The sequence below is a fragment of the Dromaius novaehollandiae genome, chromosome W (assembly GCF_036370855.1).
Source record: "Dromaius novaehollandiae isolate bDroNov1 chromosome W, bDroNov1.hap1, whole genome shotgun sequence".
In the NCBI taxonomy this organism is placed as follows: domain Eukaryota; kingdom Metazoa; phylum Chordata; class Aves; order Casuariiformes; family Dromaiidae; genus Dromaius; species Dromaius novaehollandiae.
The window spans coordinates 61,364,285-61,390,791 of NC_088130.1; the positions used below are offsets into that span (position 1 = coordinate 61,364,285).

Sequence of the window (26,507 nt, forward strand, 5' to 3'; positions counted from 1 at the left end):
TTAGTTTTATGCTTGCTCACTGGTTGTATGAACCAAAATTGTCAGCGAAGGGAAGGGGGCAGAACTTGTGATTGCAGGTGAGAATGACTTCCATTTTAGTAGCTCTGATTTAAATAGGTTTAAGCTACTGTGGAACTGTGTGCTCAGAATTTGTTTCCCTGCTCTTGAATTTCTGTGTCAAGTGCCATTTGCTCGCTGACCTTTTAGTCACTGATAAAAAGTACTAAAAGTCTGCAGATACAGGATGGGAATTTGTAGTTGCTTCATGACTGTGATTTCTCTGTAAGCTGTAAGGCTGTGCCTTCTAAGATTTTAAGGCCATGTTTTTATTTTGTTGTCAGAAGAATAACTCTCTTAGCATGAGAATTTTAGAGTATATTAGTGACCTAGCTGCAGCAAAGAGAATAACAGCCCTTCCCACTGGAGCCTTGTGTCGTGACCATGGTCATGAGATTTCCTGTCCAAGCTAAGTTAGTCTTCAGTAGTGAGTACTCACTGTCCCATGTTTTGAATTTATTCTTCAGAAGCTTCTTTTCTAGCTTTGAATTCAGTGCTTTCTTTAACCCCACGGGTCTGGTACTTCCCTTTGGTCTTCATTGGGATGCTTTTTGTTGCAGTTGTTGATTAAATTAAATGAATTGCACTTCAGTTTTGACAGAAAACGTTGACATAGCTTTATGAAGTTAAGAGAATCCACTTGAATTTCAAATTCTGGTAAATTTAGTTTTTAGTATTAACTTTCAAAGTGATCTTCTATGGGCAAGTCTTTGCTGGCTAATAGTCTTCTAAGACCGTGTATGGAACTTCATAAACAGCCCTATTTCTTTTATAGTCAAAATGCGCTCAAATTGCTAGAGGTCTTTATTGCTGCTTTTAGCCACTAGTTTACTGTGCCTGCGCTGGTAGACAGAAGTTGGCTAGTGGCACTGAAACAACATCTTACATATGCCTTGCCTCTCTTGCTAAAACTTCATCTTCTGTTTGTTATGCTAAGGTTATTCTTTCAGACTTTGGGGACTGGGAAGACTTGGCTCCTCTGCTAAAACTGCTTTGTGCTTTCATGCTGGCTATTCCAGCCAGTATTTCTATACCTAATGTTTGCTTCACTCAAACATTTCTGCTCAACTGTTTCTGTGGTGTGCACCTCCTAATCTGTCCTGTAGCTGAGTTTTGCTCAGAAAAACATTGACCTGTATTCTGCACATCATTAATAAATGGTGCTTAATGCTGTATTGATAGCTGTAGCAACTGATACCATGTTATCTCCACCAGAAGCTTAGACTTCCAGATGGTTTGTAAGAAGTAAATTTATTATGTAGATGGCTTCTGCAGTGTACCCAAGTAAACTTGCTTAGCCAGTTCTACCTTTTTTAATTATTTACTGGGCAGAATGGTAATCTGGAGTGCACTGACTTTTATCTTCCTTGTGTCTGAGTGTTGCTACCCTGTTATGCCCTAGATCAGCCTCCCAGAATGGGGATTTCAGATGGATGTGGGAGAAGAGAACTAAGGCTAGAATAGGTAGGCTGGGCTAGGAAGGCTCAGAGACTGGGTTAGAACTGGTTGGGTACGGTGGGGTTTGGGGCTGTGATGTTCATGGCAGAACAAAGTATACATCCCCACATGTGGGCTGGGTTAAGAGGGGTGGCGATTGCTGGGTCTGAGCTGCAGCTGTTGTTATCTCCTTCTTAACTTCTGTCCTCTTGACGACCAATTGTGAAAAGGAGAGCAAAGAGGGGGAAACTGTAGACATAGCAAGCCTGGGCTAGTGTCAGACCTGAGTTCTTGCATGTTCTTGTCCCACCAAAACATTGTGCATTGCTGGATGGGAATCCTTCCTTTGTGGAGTCTCACAGTTTCCCTCTAACTAGCAGTTGTCATCTTGCATAGAAATATAAGTAAACTCTTTTATCTAAATGAGGGTAAAGCTGTCCTCCTATTTTGATGCTTCTGAGAAGTCCTTAAAATGCAGGTAGTAGACACTTAGTCCTTCAGAAATGTCTTTTTAAACGTGGACAGTGAACTAGGGCAAGAGTAAGAATGAGTGGCGAGGAGAGGGAGGGGAAAGTCATTAAACTAGGAACTCCTTAAACTGATTTTACCATGTCCTGGAGCTACTGCTCTTATTCAGCTAAGGTGGTCCCCTGAAAGTAAGGGATAGTTTTGATCCAAATTCGAACCGTCCGTCCTAAATGATTCTGATGTTTGGACAAGCAGTGTTTTGGTGATTAAGAATGATAATATTTGTGTTCTGGTAAACTTGTAGTTGCTTGCTGACTTGCAACTACTGCATAATTTCATCATTAAAATAATCATTACTTTTGCTCTCTGTTTGCAGCTCTTGATTTGCTCCTGTTCTGTGATGCAAAATGATATTCTTTTTTCTTAACCACAAAAAACAATCCAAAACAAAACCCCCCCACAAAAAACGACAAACTGGAATAGCCTGAGATATTGATAACATAAAAAAGGAAAAAGATCTGTGTAGAAATATACTGCACATAAGAAATAGTTTCTAAAAATTTATGCAGAAGTGTGCTTTATGGATGTTTAAGTAATACAAAAAGTCTAATGCCTCCTTGACACTCTACAACATACAGTGAATGACTTTATTTTTGTAGCAAGATGCTTGTAAACTGAGGCTGGTATCAAAATTGGAGGCAATGAGGAGATACTTTGTTGCGCTTAAAGAGAAACTAATGTTTCTGTGTGGGGTGATAAAGGAATTGTCTGAATAATTTGAATTGGTTAATTTTCATGTCAGTAATTAGGATTGAGGGGGAAAAGCAAGGAATGTGTGGTAGCAGCTTGAAGGATGTGCAGGAGGTAGTGGTGGACAGTGAATGAGAGTGAGAGAAAGAAACAAATGAGATATTGACACTTGTCTTAGTTAGAAAAATCAAGGAGAGGAAGTTCCTTGAGAGATCAGGGTACACACAGAGGCTGGGATTTCAGGGCCTTGTAGGCCAGTGTGAGAAATCGGAGGCAAAAATTTTCATATAATATCTAATAATTTAGCAACAGCAGAGTCACATATTAGTTTGGGATGAGGCTTTGGTTAAGTCCTTTTCTTAGTGTTTGAGCTTCTACTTCACTAGATACAGAAAAGATAAAAGTTTCAAGTCCTACTGAAACATGTATCCTAATTTTCTTCTTCAATCATAGCATTTTTTTTAATGTGACAGACTAGCAATTGGGTCCTTCTCTGCTCTTGCTGTTAAATGGTGTTTTCTCTCCTAGGCTTTGGACGTGGCAGAGGGAGAGGAGCGGGGAGGTTTTCAGCCCAAGGCATGGGGTAAGAAACATGCAGAGCACAGATCTTGGGGAGGATCAAACACAGTGGCAATATTAATTGCCATTGTATCTGTTAATAACTCTGTACGTATGATAAAGTAATATGGTTGCAAAAATTCACAGATCTGTTAGATGATGGAATATTTTTGTCTTAAGCCTGTATTTATAACTAGACACATCTACACAAACCTAATGTAAGTTCACTTAATGTTCATGTGTCAAACTTAATTCTGTCTACCAGTAACAGTCATATTGAGTTATTAAGTTTCACAGGTGCCTAGGAGGCTGAAAGTTCTCCGTGGTGCTTATAGTTCTAGGTTAATTAAAGAAGAGATTTGTTCCAGTGTAATGTAGAATGTGCAAATCCTAACTAAGACTAGAAACACTAGTGATTATAAACTTTCCCTTGTTTTTGAGGTTTCATGCTTTAAGCTGTTTGGACATACATGTACCCTAATACAGAAGCAAAAGAAGTTACTCAGCAGCTCTAAGGATTTTTCAGTTCTGTCAGAAGAATTCACTTCGGAGAAGCGTAGCCTCCACTATGTTAACTTACTCAGTGTTGCTCTCAGTGACATTTCATGTAGTACCAGTAGTGTCATGATGAACGGAAGGCTCGTTCTATGTCTCTAATAAGCCTTCTTTTTCACACTTCTATCTTATAAACTGAAAAGTGGTTTTTCTTCAGAAATCCTTTTTCATCTTTTAGCTGCATCTGTATTTTTGGACTGGTGTCAGGACTGCTTCTGAAATAGTCTTACCGATGTTCCAACTGTTGTCCTGCAGAAGTCTGGTGCTCTGAAAGTACATGATTCTGGTTTTTCATCAGTCATTGCCTGCTGAGAAACTTTCAGCTGAGAGAGGCTTAATGTTTTGCATATAAACTAATGCCTTAGGAGAGTGGGAGGAGTAGCTACGCTGTTAGTGCTTTTTCAGGGATTCCTGTTTTTGTTCAGTTTCTCTACAGTAATTTTTTTTAAGTCTCCTGACTTTTTTCTCGCTTCTTTTCTCCTTTTTTCTTTTTTGTCAGTGACTGCTCATAGAAGAAAAAAATCTTTTTTAAAACCAATGACTAAAATAAATATATGTGGAAATCAAGATGTTAAATCTAATACAACTTCAGCTAAAAGTTCATGACACTTCTGTTCATTGAATGACCCATGTGTTCTCTTCCATTTCTTAACTTTTAAAACTCTAGGACATTTAACCCGGCAGACTATACGGAGTCTTCTGCCACTGATGGCTTTGGGACAAAATCTGAGATTTGGGAGACTGGTCAGAATGATGCAGATGATGGAACTGGTAAGATGTTTCAAGAAGTACAAGGACTGGAATGAAGACCTATAGTAAATTACAGTTAAAATAACATTCTGTTAGTGTTAACTTCTAAAAATGTGAAAACATCTCACCTGGCACAGATATTAGTTCATTTTTATAGCTTACTGCTACTGATGTGCGGGGCACATGCTCTAGCCCTAGTGACTCTCTGGTTAAATGAGGGCGAGGCAATTTTCAGTTTTTTGTTTGTTTAGTGTTAACAATCCCTTGAGAGAGAAGGGGATTCAAAGGGTTGTTGGAAGAACCTTTTATATGAGGAATTGTTTAGATCTCCTAAGTGCTGCTTAAGATCTCACCCAACGTGATTTAGGAGTGTAAGTCCCACTAAAAGTGATTGGTCCACAGACATTGGGTAATAGGATCTGAATGTCTAAGTACATGTCTGAAAACTATTTGTAGATGTCCACTCAGTGACACTAAGATGTCTTTGGAAGTCCCACCTATACAGTGTAGCAATGTAAGGATGTGAGTCTCTGGGGTGGAGGAGATGGAGTTCCGAGATCTGCCACCTTTAAAGAGAAGAATTATTAACTAAAGCACGAGCAGGCACTTGGGTAGGAGCCAAAAGAACAGTCTGCCTGTCTGAAGATGGAGGCAGCTCCGTCTTTCTATATGAAGTTTCAAGGGTGAAATATGCAGTCCTGGCTAAAGGCAACAGACATACTAGTCTGAAAAGGAACCACTTAACAGTGGTCTCATGTGGTGACTCAAAGCGAAGAATGTGACCTGCTTGTCTGTGACTTGGAAAAACAACTGGATAGGTTGCTGCCTCCCATATTCTGCAACAGCAGATGAAGACAAAGGAAAGACGGTGTCAGGATGGAGAAATTGTGTATGTTGCTGTCCACGCTTGGGAACCGCCAAGTGATAGGACAAACTACTTTCCTCCTTCCACCCCCCAAATAAAGGATGACTTTCTGATCTCTTCGTCAGGTGCTGAAGCCTGCTGAAATGATTTTCACAATCTTTTTTGAGTCAAGTGTGAAGGAAAAGACTGACACTGGAGGCCAGTGTGTGACTTAGGTGGAATATTTTAGCTTCATTGAGCCCTGCAGTGAACCTCTTGAGATGCAGCTTTCTAAACTGTATAAAAGCTGTTTTTCACTTAACCAGAGAAGACAATAACAGGCTCAGAGTTTAGGAGGCCTTATTAGGTAGTTGTCTTGTCACTCTGAGTGCCTTGTAGGCCGGTGTGGCAGAGTGGCACTGAATAAATTAAGGGCTATTGAAAAGAAGCTCTTTTGCCAAATATGGCATCTTTCCAAGGCGTTACCTTTGAAGTGACTTGTGTTATAGCAAATAAAAGTTGTGTTAAAGCAAACCAAAAAAAACCTTTTACTCTCGCTCATGTTAGTTTTTCAAGTAAGTTTATCAGATAATGAGTTAGAAGGATATCTAATGTATTGAAAATTCCTCCACGAATATAGATACTGGTGTTTGCTATATGGCAATGGGGGGCAGGGCACATTGTCACAAGTATTACAGAAGCAATGAGATTAACTGACCGAAGAAAGGACTGATACAAGAAAGGGAACTGGGACAGAGGTGTAGAGTGTTTATCAGTTAGCTATTAATGAACACAACTTTAAGACTGTGCTTTACAAACCACTTTCACTTATGCTCCATTTCCTAAGTGAAGTTGAATGTTTGTGACCCTTCCTGCCTACCATGTGTAGCCTCCATATGCCTCCCCTGTTGCAGCCTCTGTTCCCTCTTCTCGTATGCATTTCCTGAGACTTCAGTAACGGAAGTATTCTGCCTAGGAATAGGAACGGTTGGCTGTGACTAAACTGATATCCTTGAGAATATGAATGAGCATGTCTGCGTGGGAGGTTTGCTGCAGAGTAATTAGGTTGGTCGAAATTCAAAGTGCAGTAGTTAAAGGGTGGATGTTGTTTTTGGATGCCAAATACCTTTTTGCTGTTAGGGCCTATGCATGTCACTTAGAAGTGCACTGGATTTTGATAAAGCAACTTAAGGTGTTTGTATAAAGTTGTAAGCGTGGTACAGAGAATAATGTGTGAGAAAGCATTCTGGAGTTTTCCCTAGCCGTGTCAGATTGAGTCTTAAGGGGATGAATGTGTATTTGTCTACATGGGGAATTTTCTGCAGAATAATTTTGTTGGTGGAAACTTAAAGTAGTTAACGTGTGAATGTTGTTTGGATGCTAAGTACATTTTTCCTGTTAATCTTAATTTACTTTCAGTGAAAATGGAAAAGATACCATAACTGGTGAAACAAATGTGTTTGAACATATCAATGTATAGAGAGAGTTTTGTTTTAGAGTGTTTTTTCTTCAGATGTGCCCTAAGAACAAAAGAAACAAGTCCCTAAACCACCAGGAAGAGATTTGTTTAAAAATGATAGGCTTTACCGGTTTTATCCAAGTGGGAAGCACTTTCAACCTTGGAATGGAAAGCGTCTTTGAGGGTCTTTAGAGAGGAGGCTGCACCTGGGGCAGTAGTTTTAAAGCAGAAGAGCGAGTGTTGGGGAAGAGGTGGGGCAGGAAGAGCGAAATAGAGGTGGGAGAAAGGTGCAGCAGACAACCTGTGGGGCTGGAAGCAGATTGTACAAAGTAGAGCTGTTGATTTGTCTTGTTAATAACAAATACTAGGTTTTAATTGTTTTTAATCACTTTCAGTTGCAATGCTGTTATGCTAGTTACAAATCAACAGTCTCAGTAATAAAGAAGTTACCGATGTAGAGTTGCCAAAGATGCAAATGAGCAGGGATATGTCTGTCTGGAAATTCATACAGCCTGCAATGGGATATTGAAGGGTGTCAATAAGAGTATACACAAAAGAAGGACAGGAGGGAAATCCTTCTTTATTCCTCATGTCTCAGCCTCTTTTCTTCTTTCGTCTGTAAAGAAACAAACAAAATTAGTGTAGTGTACCTACAGGAGCTGGAGAATTAGTGTCTTTCATTTGCACTTGCGTTAAAAAGGAGATACTGGGCAACTACCCGGAGAAGCTCTAAGCTAGTTATCCATATTGAAATGTTTTTTGAAGACATCGTTCAAATTTAAACTCTGTGCAGTTCAGAATATTTCATAAGTATTTCCTCTCTAAGTTGGTGCTTGGAGAGGACCAGCTTCAAAATTTTGTTTAAAAAAAAAAACACCAAAAAACCCAAACCCAGAACTTTATTTCTGAAATTCATTTGTTCTCTTGTGTTCTCTGAAAACGTTCTAGAACATCTTGTCCTGAATTGTTGCAGATGCCAGAAGAATTACAGTATGTTGAATGAAAAGTGTTTCTAGATGCATCATTGTGAATTCCATAGAAATGCTAGCTGGTTCTGTGGAGCTACAACTTAGTGTAGCTGGTTGGAATAAAAGGAGAGGGAAGGGTGAAATCTGGTTGATAGAATTTAAGTGTAACTTTATTCCAAATAATTCAGTGTCAGTTTCCCTGTATCTAAATTTTTACAGTAGAAATATACAGTTGCACGACAAAGAAGGGATAGCTGGGAGGAAACTAAATGACCAATCCACTTCTGAAAAGGAGTGAACTTGAACAGCATGTTTGATATTTTTTTACAGACATGCAGAGTGTTCATTCTCTTGCCTTCTTCATAATGTACAAAGCAATGGGAGATCCTGAACAACAAATTGCATCCATTTTTATAACAGGAGTTATGACAGTCATCACTCCTCAAATCAGATTATAAAAATGTGTATTACATTCTAATAATTTATTATACCTCTACTTTGATACTATTTCATAAATTTCAGAGTAAAATTTAATTCCCACTAGCTTGCTTATGAGCAGCCTTAAATGACTTTGAGACTGAAGAATGACAAACAAGAAAAAAATAAATCACAGTATATCTGTCAAGGAGAAGGAAGGGAATTGTGTAGCTTGGAAGCTGTAAGTAGTTGTTTGTTGTAGGATTGGTGTAGAATTTGAAAGAAACATTTTAAGGACACCTTCAGATTATTCCATTATTGTAGATATAATCAACAAGAATAAGATTAGTACATAAGTTTGGGACAGACCAAACTAAAATGATCTTCAGGGGGATAATATGGGGGATATGTATGGGGAATAATTCAGAAGAGGAAAAAAATCTCAAAGATGTCATAGGAGTAAGGAGTTGGAGGAAGGTAGTTAAGCTGTACCAAGGATATACAGCTTTTTTTGGCTTTATGACTTTCTACAGACAAATTAATTTGGTCTTACAGAAGGAGAAAAAGAAAACAGTTACAAGTGGAAGTTTAGGTTGAAGTCAGTATGACAAACATACTTGAAAACAGAAAGCATACTTTTACTGGAAAGCAGAGAACTGATAAATAGTGGTTTCCGGCAAGACCTGGAGGTAAAGGTAGGGAAGAGAATAAACAGGCTTGCAACAAAGCCAAGGTGGATTTTGGACAAAAAGGAAGCTGTTATGCTTGTGGCAAGATCAGAGTTGGGATCCTTTCAGTGTCAGGAAGATGTTAGCAAATTGGATTTAGTTCAGAGAAGAGCAGTAAAACCGTTGAGACTGGAAGGACTGACTTTAGAAGTGTGAATAAAAAAGTGTGAAACTTAGCAACTTGGATAAACTAATAAAAGGGTAAAGGGTTACGTTCAGCATTTGAAAAGAGTGCGCAGAGAAGTGCAATGAAAAGTAGGAGCAATGGATAAACCTCGAAACTGAATGGCAGGATGATGATCCAGGTGTTATTCCAAACAGGTCCAATCTACCAAAGGTGGTGGGGGATGCTCAGGAGTTAGGCTTGTTTTGCCTAGGGTTTCTTTTAGTTTGTTTTAAGAGTCCCATTGTTAGAGTTCTGGCACCAACATGAGGTTTGTCTTCTCCAGAGACTGGCCTTGCTCTGACAGCTGTAAGATACATATTAGTAGGGCAAGTATGAGGATGTATTTCTTTACAGAAGACATGACAGAGGAAGTGATCCTGTGCTGCTCGGGGCGGGTGGGGTGCAAATCAACTGTTTCCCTAGTAAATAGTGCTGCTCATTTGGCTCTCCCTCCTTTCCAAAATATCTGTGGAAGTGTGTGAGTTAGTCTAGAAATTTGAGGCATAGTAATTTTGGCGTGCTCTGATATAATTGCTATTATTTTTAAATGTGCCTCAATATTTTGCAGTGTAGAAAGCTCCTAGGTAGGGGCTGTTTGGTATAATGTGAGCAAGAAAATATGTTTCAGGCAATTGTATGTTGCTCCACAGAGCCAACACAGAGTGGATGTTACCTTGCTCAGGACCTGCCAAATAATTTTGGATTCCAAGGTATAAAATCTGTCCCCTCTCCCCTCTATGTGTATACCTTTGTGGTAGGCTTGTTGAGTTCACTGAATTAGTGCCATTCAACCCTACTCTGGCTTAGATGCTGCTTTGTAAAATGTACAGAAGAATGCACTAATGTAGTGATTGGATTAGCACAGACTGGATTTGATGCTGTCTTCAGGGGGCTTTGTTTCTGAATGAATTTGCTTCAGAGGGTTCCTAGTTAAATAAAAGGATATGGTTAAAGTAGTTCCTCTTCTGCTTTTGTACTTGATCAAAGGTGATGGTGCCAGAAATTTTACTGCTGGTGTTTTCTTTGCTTGTGGTCATAGAGTTTAATGAAAGCTCTGTTTTTTGCTGGGATAACCTTGCTTGTGCTTATGCTGCTAGACGAGGCCTTCAGACCATTTGTTGCTCTTGCCTGTCCGTTTCTGCTGTTTCCTCTGGAAGGGATCGTTTTTTTAAAACTTTAGACTCATTTCCTGTAGTTTTACCATTGCTGCATGCTGTAGCCTGTGTGCTGTGCTCCGCTGTTTGACAAATCAGTCCTGCCACAAGTTACAGGAAGCGGTATTTTGACTCTTCTGGTCCTGCTGTCTGGATTATATAAGTTTTAAAATAAGTTTGCCCTGTCAGGGTAAGGGAATGAGATTGTTTTCCTCTGAGAAGAGGGTTAGCGCGTTGGAAAGGAGCATCTAGAGGCATAGCTTGGGTCTCAAATTTAAGTATGTCTAGAAGTAGGATTATGGAAGTCAGAGCAGGTGTTCTGGTTGTGTTTTGATTAGACGCTGGACTGGATCTTGAAGATCCAGTAGAAGGGTTGAGTAACCTCTCACTGTCATTGTGGACAGGTATACAGAGGAAGTTCTTGCCCATGTTTGGTGTTGATCGCTCTTCTTGCAGACGTGTTCACGTAAGCTGTGTCTGGTACCATACTGGCTAAGAAATTTATGAAATCATAGATAAAGCTAAAAGAAAGAAGAAAAAAAAAACCCCAAACCCTTCCAAAATTTAAAAAATGCAGACAAATTTTCAAGAGCTTTCCATGTTTCCAGCCACCATCCTCTTTGCTTTGCGTTCCACTAATAATAAGAACAGGATGGCTTTTAATGCAGAAAGGTTGAAATTCAGTGTTGTCTTTTAGCTTTTAACTGGTTTTCTTTCCTTCCCCAAATTACAATAGGAGCATGGAAAAATTCAATAGAAGAATGGACAGCAGAAGACTGGAATGAAGATGTAAGTGTACCTCAGTGGATAGGCAGCGTTCATTATTTACACTTTTCAGAGTCTGTGTGTTGTCTTCAGAAATTAAATGTTCTAAATAATGCTTTGCAGTATGTATGCAGTGATACTTCTTAGCATGTTTCTCGCTGTAATTCTTGTATAAAACAGTATATATTTAGGTAATTGTACTTTTTGAATAAAACTTAATTTTAAAATATTCATTTATTCTGCTGGGTGGACTAGTGATGTATAATGTATAATAACATTTTAAGTTGTGTCCCAAATTAAGTATTAATGAGTTATAGTTCTCTGCTGCTTAACACTGATGAGTTAATTGCGTGCTTTCCCCTAATACTGTGTAGAGATTTAAAGCCATGGTATCAGAAGATTTTTATGTATTTTTTTTTTAGTGCTACAGCGTACTGTCAAGTTTAGACCCATCATTTGATTCATTTGGTTGAACATCAAGAGGAGTGATTGAAATAATTATATATATTTCAGAACATTAAAAAGGGAGCTAGTAGTATGATGAAGTTATCACTTAATCGCTTCATTCTTATATTTCATCATGATGTGTTGTCTAAAGTACTAGAACAATCTTTATTCTAGTTCTTTAACAGACGAGAGACTTGTCCTGATGTCTGCAAAATATTTGGCATATTTTATTTTTTATTTAAATGTTTGTGATTTTAAGTTGTCATTCAGTCTGCTATATCAAATCACTGAGCAGGCTGGAGAACAAATCAGGTAACAAGGAAGTATGGGAAGGAAAACATAGCTTTTAAGAAGCTTTTCATCTATTATAGGAACATCTATTATTTCAAATTTATTTTCACAACAGTAAGAGATTGTCTCAAAATTCATCCCTCTGCCTCCCCATGTAAGGTGGCATGTCACTGTTATCCCTCGAAATGTGTGCATGTGTTGTATAACAGAGACAAAAACTCTGTCCTTAGCTGTTAAGGAGGATGTGTGTTAGGAGGAAATCTAATCAACTCTAAAATGTTACCTATTTCCAGTATCAGTTAAAGGTGCCAGCTTTGGTGCTAGTTTTAAATCTGTCCTCTATTTCTGCAATGTGTGCTAAGGGTAATGAAATATCTGGCTTTGTTTCTGTACCCGGTTTTGTGCTGGTATAATACAGCATTTACAGTATAGGAGGGATACTGAGCAGTGCTGACTAGGGATAGATTTATTTATTTACTTAGTTTTTTAATTTTTAGACCTGGGTAATTTTCACATGAATTCTAAATGAGCAGCAAATGAAATCTCTAGCCTGTCATTAATTTTTATAAATTTTGGAATGCTGGAAGAATCCCTAGAACCTAGAAGAAAGTGTTGATGTGCTAATGCTCAGAGAGAGTGAATAAAATGGAGAGCTGCAAAAAAAAGAGCCCCAAACCTGTCTGGGGAAAAATAAAGGAAAAAATGATTCATCCGATTTAAAAAATGGAAGTGTAGGAATATAGTTTGTGCCACTAAACAGAGTTTTATGGAAAATGGGTCCTTCTTGAATAAAGCTGTTCTTGATCTTTAAGTAAATTATGAATTAACTGTGATGACAGAATATGTCCTCCTAAGAGATTAGATCTTGTGTCTTTTGTTGTCTTTTAAAAATAGCTGTGATATCACAAAACACACTAGTGGATTAAGATTTGACCTGCAGATTTCAGCAAGTAGTCTTTTGCAGGAGGGTCCTTACTGAATGTGGGCATTTCCAGGAGGGCTGCATGGGAATCCAGTCTTAGGGCAGGTGTCATCTAGTGTCTTCATCAATGATTTGGAAATGAGCATAAAATCACTGCTAGATAAAATGTGTGGGAAATGCAAAAATTATTGGCATGATGAATAAAAGTAAGCTTGTCATGCAGAGAAATCTGGAACTCTTGCTAGATTTGACCTGTTCTAATGGAAAGTGCTTTGATATAGCTGAGTGTCTATTTCTTTTATAGGAATAAGGAACACAAGGCTTCCTTCTAGAGCAAGGGACTGTTTTTTGGAAAGCAGCAACTGAAAAATTGCAGGGTTATAGGGGAGAGTGAAAAAAGAAAAGGTCAGCATGATCTCCTAAAGGGATAATGCTTCGGCAAAAAAAGCTGTTATAGTCTTTTTGCATGTAGGTACTCCTCCCTCTCCCCTAATCATTCTTGATTGACATTTTTGTATTCGGACTCTACTGAACTTGATTCCAAAGTGCTGCAAACAATTATTCATTGCTTTTACAAAACAGAAGTTGCGGAGAATAACTGAAAATTATTTACTGATTAAAAAAAAGGTACTTTAGAGTGAGATTTTAAGTTTCGTTGGTATAGTTTGCTGAAATAAATGTGAAAAATTTACTTTATTGGAATGTAATGGGTTCTGTTTTTAATCGAGCAGAAAAGGCATAATATGAACCTGTGGATAGAAAATAGACCCATGCATTTAAATGTGTAATTAAACAATTCTAGCAGTGAACTATTGAAACTATTGAAATGACCAAGGAAGCTAACATATTTTCTGTCTGCAAATAAAGACCAGGTGATTTTCTGAAGAGTATTTTTGGTTAAATATATTGTTCTCTAGTCAGATACAAGTTACCAAGTTCAGTATATGAGCAACTGGGTGAAGTTTAATGTGTTTTTTTGATCTGGGAAGGATTAGATTTTGCGATCTAACAGTCATGTATTGAACAAGTATAGTTGGTTGGCAGCATACTGATAAATAGTGAGAAACTACTTGCAGTTAAAAATAAGAGGTTGTATTTTGTTAAAGGGATATTCGGGGTTTGGACAGTGAAGGACCAGATACATTTTGAGGTAATACAAGACAGCTCTGTGTTTTCCTATTAAATTTGTGATCATTTTCTTCTGTCTAAGGAAAATAAAGTTTAACTGCAGAAACTGTCGACAGAGGAGAAATAGAACTCGTACAAATGGCTGGAAAGTGGATGAAGACAAACATTTCCTGAACAATATTGGTAGTTGTAGTTTTTATTGGAAACAACAGCAACACTTTAAAAATTTTGAAAGTATGCTTTAGTTAGAGTGTTTCTTTTACCAGGAAGCAGTATAAGAACTTGTTTTTAATTTCTTTCACTTCAGTACCTGCTATCAAAACAGTAATGAGGTCTTGTGTCTAATTTGTTGGTGTTGATTTTTATCAGGATGCTTGAGTATATTTTTGCCTGTTCTCATCCCATATCAACTGGCCATAGGCGATGGTAGCTAGTTGTTAAATACCTTGTCTGCTTGGTGATCGGAGAAGGATTTTAGCATAGGTACAAGAGCTGAAATACATAGGTATGCCAATGCCTAAGTGAAAGATTCAAGTATAACGTATGGTTAGCCTGAGCGATTTTGTCAGGGGAAGATACTACTCCTTCTAAGAAACAGTAGCTACATCTGTGCAACAAAAAACTTTTCAGCTGCTGCATGTATTATGCATTCTGACAAACGCTGTAATCCCAGCAGATTTAGTTGCTTGATTTGAGCTTGTGGCAGTGTTTGCCACAGTGTGTAGCTGAAACATGAATGTAGCAGAGCTGGTAGCTGGAGGCTTTGTATGCCAGTTTATTTGAGGAGAAAGATTCCTCCCTTGTACTTTTGGGTTGTCACAAACATCCTCAGCCTCCCTGATTTGCTTAGTTTTCAGGGTTCATCAGTGTTTTGGCCACAGCTGGTCTTATTCTGGGCTAAGTGGGTGTGAGAAACTGTTGGCATTATAAAGAATTTAATATTTAACCAGGAGACTGCAGACCATAGGCTGCCACTCTGCCATTAGCTGACCTACTTGAACCATATAATGCAGGAATCTCATAATGCTACAAATACTGCAGTACAACTTGTTCTAAAATAACACATAAGGTGGAAAAGGCCTGAGGAATAGAGGAAGAGCCTTTTTTTTTATTTATTGCAAATATACCTGAGCTGAAATTTCTTTCTTAATTTTGGTCAGACATAGAGTGTTGTGGGCATGCAACAGTATTCACAGAACAGAGAATCTGTTCCAGGGAGCTGAGATTAAAATGTGCATTGGTGGCAGGGAATGGGAAGAAAATGGAGGGAGGAACTGTGGCGAATTTCTTTTTTTTTTTTTTTTTCCCCATAACACAGCATTGCATGTAGGTAGATGCTAGCAGAGTACATGAAATATTTCCCTTGCCTGTCAGTTTACTCCCACTTGTATAACAGGGCTTGAACTTTGCCTCTGGAGTGCTAAGCGATTGCTCCCAGTCAGCCCTCCTGCGTCCTGCTTAAATCAATGGTGTCTTATAGGAGAATCCCACTCAGATGAATATATTCAGTTATATATATGCTTTCAGTGGAGCTGCCCATGGGATGGCAGATGAAATTGGCTCGTGTCCTTGATGTCCCTTGAGGTGGGCTGCTACCAATATATGCGATTAGAAATGCATAATTTCCTGCAAGAGCTGTAGTCAAATATCACATTCTAATGGAGTTCTTTGTAACTGTTTGAATAGGTCAGTTATTCTTTCGTTTCAACGAAGAGTTACACCAATGTAGTTAAGGGTGATATTGTGCAAATTTAATTTAATATATGACCACTATCTATACATATTTTTATCTCATTAAACCTAACAAATATAAGTTTAGGAGTTTCTCTAATTACAAGTATTCTCATCAAAAGAAGGGAGTTAGCCCAAGGAAATTGCAGCTGTTTAACTCCATTTTTCAGACAAGCTGTTTAAAAACAAACAAGACTCCAGTAAAACTCCCCAGTCCCCCCGCAACCAATACCCTGTGCAAGTTACTCTGTCTTTATTGTATCAGAATGGTGATGTGAGCTGAAATGTGAAACAAAGGTATAGATGAAGTGAATGACTGGAAATGGTGCAGTGTGTTAGACTTCTGCAACAGGTTATCAGAGCTCCTCTGCTGAAGTCCTAAGTTATGTCTATACAAGCTATCTTTACACTGATGATGTATTTGCTGTCACATCAGTTAGTTTCTACTGGTATAATCTTCCCTTAAACAAACTGTTGCCCAAACTGACATGGTTGCACTGGTGTGTTCAATAAATTAAATTTTATAACATTTTAGTTAAATTGGTACATGATTCTGTGGAAAAGAATTTACTGAAGTTGGACTAAACTTTCTCAGCTGCATCATGACTGCTTGTAGTGTTAGTCTGACATTACTGTTATCTGCAAGTACGTGACTAAGATGGAATTTCTGCAGACATTGCAGGGAAGCATCAATGTGCATATGATTAAAATACTCTTTCCCTCTCTTTCAGCTTTCTGAAACGAAGGTCTTTACTGCTTCATCTGTTCCAGCTGAGAATCATGTCACTTCTGGGCAAAGGTAAGCTCTTCTTCCACCTTTTCCTCTATACCTAAAAATGTTTCACTTGGTGAAGCAGTATTAGCTTGCATATATTAAAATAAATGTTGAATAAAACACAAGGACGGTCCTGGTCGGAGATTGCTCAAGCTAATTTTAAAATTGTGAAAGCCTTACTTGCAAAGAGTTAGTTCTGTGTGTTCCTATGTTACCCGTATTTGACTGCGGATGTGGAGCCAAGCTTGTCAAATCCATGAGGATAATACTGTGAAGACTGTGTCTTTTACACAAAGACCCCTATAGAGCAGGGAAAAAGCGTTCTGCTTTTGAAAAGGAAGCACTGGCATTGCTGTGCAGAAAATGGGAAGCCAGACCCTCCAGGTTCAAGAAGTATTCAGAATGCGTCTCTTTGACAAATATGTTAACAGAAAAGCTTGCATTTGCAAGAAGGTGAATTGCCTGATGATCATCAAGGTTGCTTGTCTTTGCTTAAGGTAGTAATTTCATATAGAGAACCAAAAATACAGTAGTTGCTGCCTTACTTTGTTTTTTTTTGTCTTAACTCAGTGCCTGACAAATGGTGATGTGGAAATAGTTGTCTGCTTTAGCCAACACTTCCTCAGGTTACAGGAAAGCAGGTTAAAGCTGCGTGATCAGTATTTCTGTAGTCAGAAAGCATGATATATGAAAGTTAGATGGCCTTACAGTCCCAAACATCTTGATACAGCTTTAATGCTGTACTTAAAGAGTGCAGTAAAACTTCCCTTACAACATGGATGGGACTTGGAGGCAGCGTGGTGTCAGTTGTTTTAGAGTCTATATTCTTTTACTTCTTAAAAGTAATAATGCATTAGTTTTGATGTAAATATTTTCCCAAGTGGATGTCCTTCAAATTATTTTAGAAAACACTGCAGTTTATAAATTCAGGTTCTAGTTACTGTTTTTTTTTTTTTTTCCTTTCCTAAAAGAAAACTTTTGCATGCTTGCTTCAGTATCTAATCAATATCTCTAGTATACTTTATCCATAGTAATAAAAGTGCTAAAAGCAGCTCTTCAGCCCAAGCTTGCAGTGTATTTAGGATAAACTTCAGTCAGAATTTTTGGAGTAATTTCTCTTATTGTATGAATGCTTTGTTTTACCTTGGATAAACCTCTGCTAAACATGTTAAGGGGTAATAGGCCATGCTAAATATATGAAAATACATGTTTCTTATCCTGCGAAAGGTAAATGTGGCAGAGCAATTTTGGATATGTGCCTACTATCTGAGAAACTTAGCTTCTATTTCTGCTGCTCTTGCAGCTTCCATGTGATCAGGCATTAACTGAATTGCTGCTTGTGTGACTTCATCCGTTACCATCCTCATGCCCACTTTTACAGGCCTTTGATCCCTTACTCTTTGTAGAAGGATTGTGTGATGTACAGGGGATGTGGATTATTGATACGTATAACGGGTTGGCAGACGGAATTCACTGCAATGTGACATCTCTTTTATCACTTGTCTCCAGTTACATGCTTATATTAATCATATAGATTACTTATATGATGCATGATGTAGTAGGAGTTGATAATATTTGAGGAAAAGTGCAAAAAATACTTAGATTCTAATTGTAGTGGAAAGTCTCAGCTAGCAGAATTTCCCTTTCTAGCAGAAACCTCTATTCCACCTCGTCATATGGGAGTTCTTGTGTGGTAAGTAGATGAGCAAGATTCACAAAGACTTAATTCTGTTGTGGGTATGGCAGCTTCATCTATGTATTGTTAGTGCTTTCTTCAGTTTCAACACTGTGTAATCGTCGTGTTTATACTAGCTAAACTTTGCTTTTTCTTACAGCATTGATTTGGTAACACTGCTTCAAAAGCCTGTGACTTCCACCCAAGAAACAGAAGGCAACTCATTTGAGGCTCCCCAGCAGCAGACCTTTGGCCAAGCCCTGGTCTTCACAAATTCTCAGCACAGCACCCAGATGGCATCAGGAACTGGCAGCTCCAGTGCTGTAAACTCCTATTCTCCTCAGAGTCTGGTAAAATTGTCTTATGGTTTCTAAATACTCTATACCTTGAAGAGTAGATATTTCAGGTCAAACAACTCTTCCAGTAATGGCTTATTTCATGAGATGTTTCAATATTTGTAAAATTCAGGATGCAGATGTTGAAGGAACTAGATTAAAAATATCCTCACAAAAATGTAAAATACATGACGACTTCTGTTTTTGATAGGTGATTCTTTCTTGATCTACATGAAGTACTTGTATTAGTTTTTGAGTAGAGAGCAGATGAGTTTAATGCATCCTGATTTGGGATGAAATTGTTTATAAAGTGAAGTTCTATGCCAGAAAACTATGATGTGGTATTTCCAAGCACATATCTGACTGCTGTTTGTGGAAAACTGACTATTTCTGAGTTTTCTGGAGTGAGGAAGAGTGGCTTCCCTTAATTTTGAGGGTTTGAAATTGGACACTTGAATAGCTTCTCAAATAATGAATACAACTATTAGTAAATTTTAGATTGGGAGGCCAAACCCACTAGCTCAATGGAGTGACGCTGCTGCAGCTGAATGATCCCAGGTCCAACCAGTAGTAAGGCTGAGAATATATTCCCAGTAGGCATCTACACAAACACACATACATACACAGCCAGCCACACATGTCAACACAGACAGATGCACGCCATACTCACACAAATAGCACCAGTAGCATCAGCCTGTTCCCCGCTGGCTGATCAGGAAGAAGGTCCGTTGGGGGGACGTAGATAAAACCGGGTGCAGTGTGGATGCCTCCAACAGCTGGGCTTAGATACCCCCCCACCCCAGGCTCCCAGGTCACTTTGCCTGTTCATCTGGCTTGAGGTTTGTTAGTGATAGCACACTCATTTGCATACCCTCGCTCTCTCCAGTTGCTGGAGACCCATGCCCTCTGACTCATGATCCCCCCTTCAGTTGCTGGCACTTAATTTCACCTGCTTTGGTGTCTCCAGTTGCTGGCACCCTGTCCCCCCACCCCGCCATGCACACACATGCACACAGATTAGAGAGTCTCTCACCCAGGAAAATAGAAAGGAATTTAATAAGAAGATAAGACAGACTGCACTAATCAGGTACGGGGCATGGCCAGACAAGCCTCCAACCACCTATTTACACACGACAGGTTCTTTATCCCCTTGTCACCCTAGTTTCCCATATTTTTTCCTCTCCAAATAGCCTGGATGCCTCCCTTACTCCCCTAAACATCCCATAGTAAGTCTTGCACAATCACAGAATGCTCTTCCCCTCCATCCCATAATGTGTAATACTGGCCTTAGGCAGTAACCCCCCTCAGTGTGAAAGGTGCTCTGGAGAGCTCCCGTTGACTCATCTTGCTGGGTTTCACACTTGGACAGCCAGGCTGATGCTCTCCTGGGGCAGCTCTGGGAGGAGCCCGGATAGTTCCTCTAAGTAGGTAATTTGGGTTCCCCCACCTGCCATTGTGCTTCTGCACTCCCTAGTACATGTTGAGATGAGCTTTTTATCACATAACCTAACAGTAAATATGTGCTATTTTGAGGTGCGTGGATTCGAGTAAATCAGCGCTATTCCAGGCATAACGGTGGAAGTACATCGGTGCATAAGCAAAGGATCTGGCCTTACACTGCAACAGCTGAATTTTTAGTTGACTGTTTATTAGTAATCTAGAGCTGCAAAGGGTTGAACTGCTGCCAAACAGCAGCTGTAGACATTGATCTTAAGGGTATGTTCAAATTATTTACAACATACTTATCTCCCCCCTCCCCCTTTTTTTTGTGTGTGTGTTTTGCTAGTCTGCAGTTCTCTGTTCTGGCTTTGGAGAGCTTGGATCCTCTAAATTGGCAAACTCTACTGGATCCCAAATCTTGGACCAGTTGAAATCTCCAGGTTTGGGTCAGTTTACCTCTCAACAAAACAATAGTAGCTCTACCACTACTACCACGACTACCACATCATCCTGGGATCTAAAGCCCCCCATTTCTCAGTCCTCAGTCCTTAGTCAGTTTGGTAAGTGCTTTGACATACTGTTTTCTCTTTCTCTCTCTATCCTAGTCTGTGAGATTTCTCAGCATAAACAAGAGTTTAAAATGGACTTGATGAATGGCTTTTTTTGAAATGTACTGCTAATAATATGATTGGATAGAACATTTAAAGTTCCACTTATTTGCTGATAATGATGTTATGAATATATCACAAAATAAGTTTTGAGAGATTTAAGCCTATTAATAGAAGCAGTGCATCTTTAGAAGTGGTTGAGCTTTCATGTAATGTCGTCTTTGAATTAATGTACTTAAAATTTAAATGGAAATTTGATGTAACTTTGTTTCTCAACAAATTGTGAAAAATACTCATTTTGGTCATTCTGTGTGTGCTGCTTCTAGCTGAGTATAAAGGCCTACCATATTTTGTCTTTGTCCTTTTTTCATTTTTTTCTGTCCTAACCATTGCATGAATTTGCAGTGAGTATTTTTCTTTATAATGTCCATCCCATCTCAGTGTTCTTCCATCATGTACAAATCTACACCTGCTGAGAATGATGCAGATTATGTATTTTGTCTTTTCATAGCTGTATGGATTTTTCATTTAATTGAGTAAAATTAGGATAAACGGGTAAAAATGGCATGAACTTTTTTTTTTGGCAGTGTAGTTTGTGGCAGTGCTCTGACTGTGAGGAAAGATATGTCTTCTGTCTATCTTGTGTTTGTATGTGTCTATGCATGTTTCCAAATAGATAAGCAAGTTTTGTAGCAGTTATAATCTTTCGCACACAGTAATGCTGCTAAAATGTTTATGTACATTTTAAGTTGCTTTCTAATGCAGCTTACCAACTGAATATACAAATCTTGTATGTTGTGAGTGCTGTGGATCTCTTATGATTATTAGCCATTGCTCTGAGCCATTGCTTGACTTTCACTATCTGAAAACTATGAAAGGGAAGACCTGGAAAAAAACTACCCATGTCTAGTATCTCTTGACTTTCAGAGAGATTCGATAGATGACTTCCTGCTTGTGCTGAAAATCTTCTCCTTTTTAGGGTCAGGAAATCCTAATTCATAATACCTCTAAATGGCAACTCCAGACACTTTGAAAGTAACCACAATTTAGAGGCACAGTTAACTGTAGTGAAAATTGCAGTATTTGGCTAAAATAAGCCATGACAGTTTTTTGAGGCCTAATATGTGATGATACTATATGACTGTAAAAATAGGTATATGTTCTCGTATTTTTAAAGAAAGTTAGATAATGCTAGCTCAAAACTTAGATGCTACCCACTATAGCTGTAAACCATGTCAAGTAAAGTGTGTCATAGCTGTAAACTGTCGAGCCCTCCCCCCAATTCTTAACATAAAGAGTAGAAGCTCTGAGAGCAGATTTTAATGCTTTAATTTTTGTATTTCTTTTTGCAAATGCTGGCTAGACTTTAAATCCCAGCCTGAACCATCTCCAGTTCTGAGCCAGCTGACTCAACGACAGCAGCAACAAGCGCAGGCAGTCCCTGTTCCTCCTCCTGGGTTGGAGTCCTTCTCCTCCCAGGTAAAGCTCCAAGAGCCGTCGCCAGTAGACACCTCTACAGCTGTTAGCAAAATGTTGCAGCTCCCCAGCATATCTATGGATAACCAGGCAGTGACTGCCCATCAAACCCAGCAGAAACAGATGAAACCACAAAAGCGGAGGATAACTCCGGCATCCAAGGTGTGTAATTCAGGGGAGCTAGTCCTCTGTAAACATGTACTGTGCGTTGCTAGGGAGGAGGAGAGCAAGTGTGTGGTGTATTTCTTGTCTATGAAGGAGGAAATGCTAAGCTTAGATAGTTTTACAGTCCAAAATAGTGATGCTGTCTTTTCCAAGCACATAACCGATTGCTCTGTGTGGAAAATGACTGTTCTGAGTGATTTTGGATTGACTTAGTGGTGTCTACAAGATGAACGTTGGATGAAGGGGGATGAACATGGATGACATGTTCAAATTACAGAATAGCATGGCTTACCTTTTCAGCTCCAAATCAGGGCATAGACTCAATAAATGAATTTCAGGTTATAAAAGTATAGTTAATTTATGTGATGTAGATTGGAGGGTTGTGGTAGATGTAGTCAGCAGCAAACATTTAGGTGGTAATTGAATAAGCCCGTAGTTAAAGGAGGGGAGGGTATTTTTTTTTTATACCTTTAGCTAGTGTATATGAAGAATTGTGACTTTTTATTTTTTATTTTTAAAGATTCCTGCCTCTGCAGTGGAGATGCCTGGATCAGCTGATGTGACGGGATTAAATGTTCAGTTTGGAGCTCTGGAGTTTGGGTCAGAGCCTGCGCTCCCAGAGTTTGGATCAACTTCAAGCAATGAGAATACTAGCCAGGCGACCAACAATAGCTTGTACTCAAAATCAGTAAAGTATGTGCGAGTTCCCTTTGTGTATTCTTACATGTCCTCTTCAAGGGTCAAGTTTGTGCCAAAAATGTCAAGGCAAAGTTACCATGTAACGGAAGGGAGAAATATGACTCCTAAGACTGTGTTTTCTGTGGGTGGCATCTTAAAGGAGGAATCTCTTTTCTAATGGCAATCAAAATCTCCTTGGATGAGTGAGTGAGAAGCTGGAGATGACATGCAAATATGTAAATAACCTAATAAGCTGCCCTTTTTAGCATTGCTTTCTCATGTTTAGTTGTCTTGTTTTTCAAATCTTTTTGAGTGTTTATTTCCTTAGAGCCCCTATTCTTCCGCTTTTGATCCAGGAGAGATGAATGTTGTATGTTATATACCTTTGTCAGTAGATTGGCACCAGATTGTAGAACTAATGTTCCTATGGGATGAGAAAAGAGTATGCAGAAGCTCTAACTTAAATGCTAAAATTGCCAATGATAAATACAACCATACTAGTAACACTTATTTGTTTCTTCATTACAAATTTTGCTTTGTGTAGTCCATTCTTAGACTGTTATTGTAGTATTAGAATTCTATTGCAAGAGATTAGGTCTATCTCATCATATACCAGACTTCTGTGGACCTGGTTGTTTAAAAAAGTGGGATTATCATGTCCCCCAAAGCAAAATTATAGGTTTCTCATAATTAGGTTTTCTAATATAAATAATGTGGATTTGAATAATTTTACATGAGATACACACTAGATAACTGTATAGGAGCTGATATTTTCATGAAGGTAATTTGAGATGATGTTTACCAAGATGATAAATAACTTTTACTTTTTCCAGTGATCCTTTGAATACCTCTTTGCCAATATCCAATACAGTACAGGAGTCCACCTACACAACCTCTGCCATCACCTCTTCCAGTCTGACCTGCTCATCCCAGAGCACTAGCCCAGTAACAACAACTTCCTCCTATGACCAGAGTTCTGTGCATAGTAGGATAGCGTACCAAAGCTCCATGGCTCCGTCTGAATCAACCCCTGTTGCAGTTACGGTGAGTGAGTTTCAGAAATAAGACCTTGAAGAGAGTTTAAATATTCATGTTATCTACGTTAGACTTGTATTACCCTGCTATTTTAATACTTTTAATCAAACCAAGTGGTATCTTTGATTCCCAAGCCATTCTGTCCTCCGTTCTTACTTTTCTTGTTGTGTAGCTATTTCCTTGCCATACTGTATTTGGGATACAGTAGCCTCTGATCTTATGGGTTTTGACATCTTAAATTGCTGTCTGACCTTTTTTCTTAGTAACACTTACCCTTCTATTTGAGTTTCCTTCCCTGAAGCTTAGCTTTTAAGAAAGGAACTATCTCTCTATATAAATATTAGTCATAATATTTTGCCATGTCTTGACAGTTTCTGTCCAAAGGTAATATCGTTTATTAAGTTTATATGGCACCTAGCAAATGGATCCAGAACTGTTTGTGGCTCCTGCAGCATTACTCTTCTGTTAGATTTAAACACCAGTGGGAATTAGTTTCATGTTTTATTTTAAAAAGCATATGGGAGATCTAATCTAGGACAGAGAGAATCTCTCTCTCTGGAGGCATTCAAAAGCACCTACTCTCTTTGTATAAGGAATGTAGGTTTGTTTTAAGAGAACTTAATTTATTAAATGCTTAAGGAACTTGTGAGAATTTAAGGGTTTTTTTGGTTTTTTTTTTTTTTTGTGTTTTCTTTTTACATCTGGCCTTTGATATGTAATGGCTCAGTCACACTTGTCTTCTGCACTAGCTCGTATGTACTGGTGAGGACCAAGCATAGACTATCCACTTCTGTACTCCAGCGTTATCCAAAAAACAACTGGTGCTTCTCAAGTCTTATCTTTCAATGGAAAAAAATGGCATTTTGGCGTCTCTGTGTAACTTGGATAGTTAAAATTGTGAGTTGCATTAGATCAAAAGCACAACCATTTCCTATATGTTAACGCAATTCTCTTTCTTGCATATCGGTGTGAACCTGAAGTTTATGTTGTATACCGTACATGGGAAAGTCTCTTTCAGATGGGTGTAGTTTGGGCAGTGTATGGGGTTCTGTATGTTCAGGACACCTTGCACTTGAGACAAGTTTATTATGTGGTTTTGTTAAAGGCAGTAACAAGTTAATTTCCTACCTTTATTGTCTTTAAGTTTAGAATGAACTTAGAATTTTGCATGAAGCATGTTGTATGTGTGAATCAGTCTGAAAATTTAATATACTGCTCTAAGGTGACTTACTCATTTCTCCTTTGTTTACAGAATGGGCACAGTGGTGGTCGAACACAGCCAACTCTTGACAGTAAGTTTTTACAAAGCTTCATTATACACAGGACTCTTTTGCGGACCTTTCCTTACTACTTGGTATGCCCACAGTTGTAGCAGTGATACCTGGTTTAAGGTTTTGTACAGTTCTTGCTATTTATCTTTAACTAATTTGAGTTTATTTTGTACTTGCAAAGAATGTACAGCTTGCTAATTGGCTAATGCCAATATATGAAATTAGCCCTATTAAATATATACTCAAATGTGCAACCCTGGGCAGTCTTAGAGTTAGAAAAGCTGCCACTTTTTTTTTTTTAAAGTCCTCTGTCAAAAATTTGTGTGTGTGTGTGTGTGTACACATATATATTTTTTAAATTATATATATTATATATATAGTATGTATTATATGTATTTTGACCCATTTTTCAAATTGCCATTTGGGAAGCTGTGATTAGCCTTTAGTGGTAATGAAGCAAAGCCACATTCTTTTAAAGTACGTCTTACTGCCCATAGTGCTGCTTATGCCCTGTTGCAATCCTGTGAGCAATAAGGGTGACTACCATGCACCCTCTGCTGGGTGGCTTGCTGTCTTGCAGTAGGGTAAAAATACGATAGTGCTGGCTCCGATATAAGCATTATTGTTTTCTTTGTATCGGCTTGTTTTTAGCACGCTGCTTTACTTGTGTTGCCCCTAAAACTCTCTTCCTGGAGTTAAAATAATTAAAATACAGTTTTTGCCCTTCTGGCCTTTCTGTGCAGCTTTATGGAAATTTTCAGGTCAGCGGTGTGAATTAATATCTTTTGTAATTCTCACACTTCAATTTTAAATTTATCCTCCTCTTAAATGTCTCCTCAGTTGTGTCAGGAGTGGGGCAGCTTTTTTTTTTTTTTACTTTATGAGTAGAAAGGACTTGAGTATTCAAACCTGTAAACGCTGTTTTTTCTTACCACCAGCTTCTGTTTAAGTTACCTCTTAAAAGAAATTGTAATATATAAGACACCTTTTCAGATGGAAAGCTTTCTTACTCTCAAGTACAGAATTAATAAATGAAGTGTTGAAATTCACTACAGGACTTACCCTTTCTCTATGGAAAATGAAATTCCAAGAATTCCTAATATTTTTGTAGTTACTTTGTAAGAGCTTCATTTTCGGTCCCTTTTTCTATGCCAGTTCTCATTCGAGTTTTTTTTTTTTTCCCCTGTATCTCGAGCCTATAAGCTGGAATCCACCTTCTTCCGTGTGTCTATTTCACACATCCAAACTATTTTGAACCTTCTCTTTTTTTATTACCATTTAAAAGTACTGACCTTTGTCCTTCTGTATGTGCTGCCAATAGCCTTAATTAATAATATTTTTCATCTCTTGTCTTTGCTATTGTTGTTGTTTAATATCCAGATCTCATCCTCTCTAAAACTTAAGTCATTGAAAACATGACTGTTGTTATACTTCTGACCATCCTATACCCTCCC

General features: G+C 38.4%; 1 protein-coding gene and 2 non-coding genes across 18 annotated transcripts in view; all 3 read left to right on the top strand.

Moving 5' to 3' along the window:
- LOC112982207 (ubiquitin-associated protein 2-like) overlaps positions 1-26,507 on the top strand; it is a 225,542-nt gene that overhangs the window by 41,659 nt on the left and 157,376 nt on the right. For 13 of the 16 annotated variants that reach the window (XM_064500346.1, XM_064500340.1, XM_064500343.1 and 10 more), the window contains 11 exons: positions 3,241-3,295; positions 4,493-4,596; positions 9,808-9,867; positions 11,048-11,100; positions 16,327-16,394; positions 18,206-18,395; positions 20,167-20,380; positions 21,792-22,066; positions 22,590-22,762; positions 23,581-23,791; positions 25,035-25,074. In XM_064500346.1, the coding sequence (XP_064356416.1) occupies positions 3,241-3,295; positions 4,493-4,596; positions 9,808-9,867; positions 11,048-11,100; positions 16,327-16,394; positions 18,206-18,395; positions 20,167-20,380; positions 21,792-22,066; positions 22,590-22,762; positions 23,581-23,791; positions 25,035-25,074 (1,443 nt within the window). The remainder of the gene's footprint in view (positions 1-3,240; positions 3,296-4,492; positions 4,597-9,807; positions 9,868-11,047; positions 11,101-16,326; positions 16,395-18,205; positions 18,396-20,166; positions 20,381-21,791; positions 22,067-22,589; positions 22,763-23,580; positions 23,792-25,034; positions 25,075-26,507) is intronic. The other 3 variants (XM_064500338.1, XM_064500339.1, XM_064500350.1) reach the window with 2 other exon arrangements.
- Positions 18,702-18,785, top strand: LOC112987810 (small nucleolar RNA SNORD121A). The gene has a single exon (XR_003260381.1). It is a non-coding gene; the product is annotated as a small nucleolar RNA SNORD121A (small nucleolar RNA).
- Positions 22,193-22,274, top strand: LOC112987811 (small nucleolar RNA SNORD121A). The gene has a single exon (XR_003260382.1). It is a non-coding gene; the product is annotated as a small nucleolar RNA SNORD121A (small nucleolar RNA).